This window comes from Austrofundulus limnaeus, unplaced genomic scaffold (genome assembly GCF_001266775.1).
Source record: "Austrofundulus limnaeus strain Quisiro unplaced genomic scaffold, Austrofundulus_limnaeus-1.0 Scaffold180, whole genome shotgun sequence".
NCBI classification, from domain to species: domain Eukaryota; kingdom Metazoa; phylum Chordata; class Actinopteri; order Cyprinodontiformes; family Rivulidae; genus Austrofundulus; species Austrofundulus limnaeus.
The window spans coordinates 368,153-373,066 of NW_013952582.1; the positions used below are offsets into that span (position 1 = coordinate 368,153).

The 4,914-nt window shown below is 39.1% G+C and overlaps 1 protein-coding gene across 3 annotated transcripts in view; it reads right to left on the reverse strand.

The window, feature by feature from the left end:
* g6pd (glucose-6-phosphate dehydrogenase) overlaps nt 1-4,914 on the reverse strand; it is a 19,394-nt gene that overhangs the window by 7,017 nt on the left and 7,463 nt on the right. For all 3 annotated transcript variants that reach the window (XM_014017976.1, XM_014017977.1, XM_014017978.1), the window contains 5 exons: nt 4,172-4,209; nt 3,956-4,064; nt 3,662-3,879; nt 1,850-2,008; nt 1,280-1,405 (listed from right to left, as the gene is read on the reverse strand). In XM_014017976.1, coding sequence (XP_013873430.1) covers nt 1,280-1,405; nt 1,850-2,008; nt 3,662-3,879; nt 3,956-4,064; nt 4,172-4,209 — 650 coding nt within the window. The remainder of the gene's footprint in view (nt 1-1,279; nt 1,406-1,849; nt 2,009-3,661; nt 3,880-3,955; nt 4,065-4,171; nt 4,210-4,914) is intronic.

Sequence of the window (4,914 nt, forward strand, 5' to 3'; positions counted from 1 at the left end):
CGCCCTCCAAAAATCTGTTGACATTAACTCCGCCCTCCAAAGCCAGCGTTTACGTTAGCATGGCTAATAGCAGAAGCTCCGTTGTACAACCATATGAGAGACCCAGAGGCAGAGTCGTGGTCCCAGCTTTTTTTTTCTCCTCCTCCTCTGCTCTGTGCTCACTCTGCATGCTGTTACCAAAGCAGGGAGCAGCAGCAGTGAAAATACCTCAGAAACTCGAACAAATAAGCTTTAATAAGGCTTTAATAAGCTAAACAATAGAGCTACATGAGAAAATGTGTTCATAACAAACGAAAAAAATAAATAAATGGTGTCTGTGTCAGTCTCAAACCCTGGTCTCCCACTCACTGGTCCATCACTCTACCCATTGCCCTATTGGAGACTTGTTGTGAAATGAGCTGCACATTGCACAACAACATGGTGACGGCTTTTTATACTGAGGAGGTGGAGCTTCACCCAGGGGTTACTAGGTGAGGGGCAGAACGCAGGTTCTGGTGGGTTGTCGTATGGCTTGTGACATCACAAAATGACAGAAGTATAAAACTTGTCGTTAATATACATTAAAAATACATTTACTTACAGTAAATATGCCCCTGGGTGCATTTTTTTTGGTCCTAGGACTGTTTTTAAGAAGTACATACCCAAAGTTGAGTTAAAAAAAACTTTAAAAAGTGAATTTTGCATAATAGGTCCCCTTTAAGTACAGTCCTTTTATTTTAATGATTATGTCCTGCTGGAGTGTGACATTATTTGTTTGTGTACAAAGTAATACGGTATCAGAATTTCATATATTTATACTTCTCATTCAACCACAATTAAATTCACTCTATCTAGGAGGTACAATTTATATGAACAGTATTTATTTTTTACAATAACAAGCTGGAATAAAAACAAGCAAAATGAAATAAAACAACTTTCTACTTCTTGCCTTATTTAAAAAATGTAAGGAGTAGAAGTAAAAAGTAGGCTGAAAAATAATTACTCAAGTAAAGTACAGATACCCAAAAATTCTACTTAAGTACAGTAAGGAAGTATTTTTACTTAGTTACTTTACAACTTTGGAAACGGAAATGATGAGAAGTCAAGTGTATTTTTGATTAAAACATAAAAACAGCATTTTAACAATTGAAGGTGATTAAGTTACTTTATTGTGGTATAGAATTTAAATATGTCTGAAAAACACATAATATTGCCCCTTTAATATTACAGGACCTGTTAAACCTAAAGTTTAATCATTTCAAAATAAAGTTCAAAAACAAACGGGCTTTTTTTTCCTCACCGTATGATGCCAAAATCATCAAAGTACCCTCCTCGGCCCTGAGTCCCAAACGGTTCTTTAAAGGTGAGAACGACACAGGCCACGCTGTCTCTGTTCCAGATTGGCCCGAAGATGCGGTTTCCAAACCTGCAGTGAACGTGGCGTAATTATTCTCCGTTCAGCCAGAGACAGGGCAGCTGTTCGTGACAACGTGAGTAAACATTTACATTCAGCTTTATTCTTGAGTGGGAGCCAAATTCAATTTATATTGTGGGATATCCACAGGAGCTACTCTGGTCCAGCAAGCACTGCTGAACACGTAGCATCACATAATTTAATTTACCTTCAATCAGATTACTGTTTCAGCATGAAGGTCAAAACACAAAGAGCTCTACGGGAAGTAAAAATACATACTTAGAAGAAAAAGTAAAGAAATTTGGGTTTGAGAGGTTATTTCTTTGTTGTAACAATTTGTCTTAACAATAAATCTTATACCAGAAGCCAAATCAGGCTTCATAAAGCAGTTAAAGTAATTAACTCTTTTTTTTACAAAACACCAAATAAACAGAATTAAAAACAGCCTTCTCTAACCTCAACACCATGAGGTTTTGCACCATTTCTTTGCCCAGATAGTGATCAATACGGTAGATCTGATCCTCACTGAACAGAGACGAGAGGTGAGAGGACAGCTCCTCCGAACTCTGAAGATCTCGTCCAAACGGCTTCTCCACGATCACCCTGTTCCAACCCCTGAACCAGACACCAAACAACACAAACACCTGGGTTATCATGCTTATAAAAGGTGCAGTCACTCAGCACATCAAACTATAAACATTTTAATTCACCGGGCAACAACTCAGATATGAGTTATTTATTCTCATATAAGCTTTTTCTTGTTTTCTTTTTCTTTGTTCAGATCTGGACCACAAAAAAAGTGTGGTTTTATAATTTCTGCCTAAAGTCCAACACTCACCATTTTTACATAAGCATCCAGCAAAATATATTACAATGATTTGATGTTTTATTTTATTTTTAACATTTGTCAGGTCTGAATGTGAAAAAAAACATAACCATCATATTCTACAACAGTGAATACCCATCAAGAGCACCTGGTGTTATTATGGTGGTTGTTGTATAGAAAGAAGGCATGTCGCTCATCGTCTTTCTGCCAAAGTTTGAAACAAAGATGTCATAAGTTCTGTTAGCACCACCACAATCAACCTGAGCTCAATATTTGTAAAACTGACCAACTTACAGCCATTTTTTGTTATGGTTAAACTTGATTCGCTGTAACTCCAAAGGTTAGTGAGATGTAGTTTTCCATCCAGTAATTAGCATCAGAATTACATTAAAATTGACAAACACACACATACAGATGAGTACAAAGAGTTACTCCTCCACTGATCTTTATAAAAGTGTTTGAGTTTATAAAATATTACCGAAGCAGAGCTGTTTAGAAAGATCTACTGTGTGTAAAAGTCAATTATCTTGTTTTAATACATCACTGAGAAAAATCCAAAGGAGCGTTAAAGGGATCCCTGATTAGTTGTAACATTAGACTTTACTTGATAAAACATAAATTTAACTGTAAAATAAAGACTGTAAAAATACTGTAGGATGTTTAGTTTTTAAAATTTTAAAAATATATTTTAACACGGACAGCCATTTTATTTACACACAAAGCATTCTGGGTAAATGATGTGGATAGGTCATCGGTGTGAGCGAGCTGTATCCACCCTGAAGGTTAATCTTGGACAATATCTGAATATCAACTCTTTTAAATGAAACCAGAGAGCGTTGACAGAGAGGAGAAGGTAGAAATGACTCAGCCTGTAACTGAAAATATGGATGGAGGACAACAGAGCTGCTTCATGGAAGAAGAACCTCAGCTTAGCCTGTTAGCRTTCGCGCTAGCGCRGACGCTATATTGCCTTATATCTGTATTAGCTCGGCGCTAGCACGGCAAACAAGCAGCTCTGTTGTCCTCCATCCATATTTTCAGTTCCAGGCTGAGTCATTTCTACCTTCTCCTCTCTGTCAACGCTCTCTGGTTTCATTTAAAAGAGTCGATCATCAGATATTGTCCAAGATTAACCTTCAGGATGGATATAGCTCGCTAGCAGCCTCACACCGATGACCTATCCATGTCATCATTTACCCAGAATGCTTTGCATGTAAATAAAATGGCCCCGTCCACGTAATGTATATTTTTAAACTTTTAGTTTAAAATAAGAAAAACTAAACAGCCTACAGAAATTTTACAGTCCTTATTTTACAGCTAAAATAAATGTTTATCAAATAAAGTCTAATGTTACAACTAATCATGGATCCCTTTAAATCAACCTAAGTGTTAAAATCTCTCAGAAAACAGAAGCCAGAGATGACAGTAGAGTCTGGACTGACTTTGTGCTCATGCAGTGCTCCTTGATGTTCTTGGTAACATCGTGGTAGACCGTCGGCGGCAGCGCCAGGTAGAAGAGACGGTTCGCCCCACTGGCCCCCGGCAGAGACAGGATGTGAGAATTGAGTTTGGAGAACGAAGGCCCGTCTGCGTATTTCCCGCTGATATACGAGTTCCTGCTGAAGAAGGTCGACAACCGATCTGCTTCCATGTCGGTCACCTAAGCCGGAGGGAACAGGCAGTTTAACGTGCAACTTATTAAAAACATATTTATGAAGGATCAGGTCCAGTTTTACCTTCATGTGTGGCAGGCAGGCCGTCCGGAGGGCGTCCACCGTCAGGTCAGAACGAGCAAAGCCCACGAAATACGTCTGCTCGGGGAGGAGGCCGTCTCTGAACAACCACCTGGGAGTGAGCAGACAAACACACATTAGAACACAACCTGCGTCTGACGCTCCAGATTAGCAAAGTATCACTTATCAGCCTTTTCTTCACGGCTGAGACCAACTCACCACAGAGTTGGGTAGATTTTTTTCTTTGCCAGATCCCCCTGCAGGTCCAAACACAATATTAGAAACATGATTAAATACTGACTGAACCAACAACCTGGAGCTCCTCACACTTCAGCCTCAAGATGTTCCAGTTTTAGCAGCAGTAAGACAAAACTGTGCAGGTAAATAAGCAACTTTTAATTATTCAGGAATTGCACAACCTCAGTGATCCCTCTGAAATCAAAAGCCAATTGAAAACAAAAGGCTGCTTTAGTCATTTAACTGTGTTGTTTTATAAAACAACACAACTTTATTCTAAGTCATTTAGAAGGAAACTGATGGGGGAAACAGTTTCATGTGAAATAATGTCCCAAACCATAAAATCAGAAGTGAGTTTAATAAAAAGTTATTGCCCTAACAATGTTCTGCTGGCCTCCAACACAACCTAAAGAGCTTAGCTGCTCCTCGTCTCTCTTTAAAACACTAATCCTCCTCTGGGAGCTCCCTAACCTGTAACCCTGCCATGTTGTTTAAGGATGTGTGTCTTTCAGATTTCTGCTCAGAGCTTCATATCTACAGCGTTCAAAACACGTAGAGTCAGAGGCAGGACTCTGGCACAACCAATGCACCTTTCAATGCACCAACTACAGATTTAAAAGATATAATGTGGAATAAATGTGAAAGTGCCAGGTGAAAGTCAGTTTCTCCACGCACGCACGCGCACACACACACACACACACACACACACACACACACACACACAC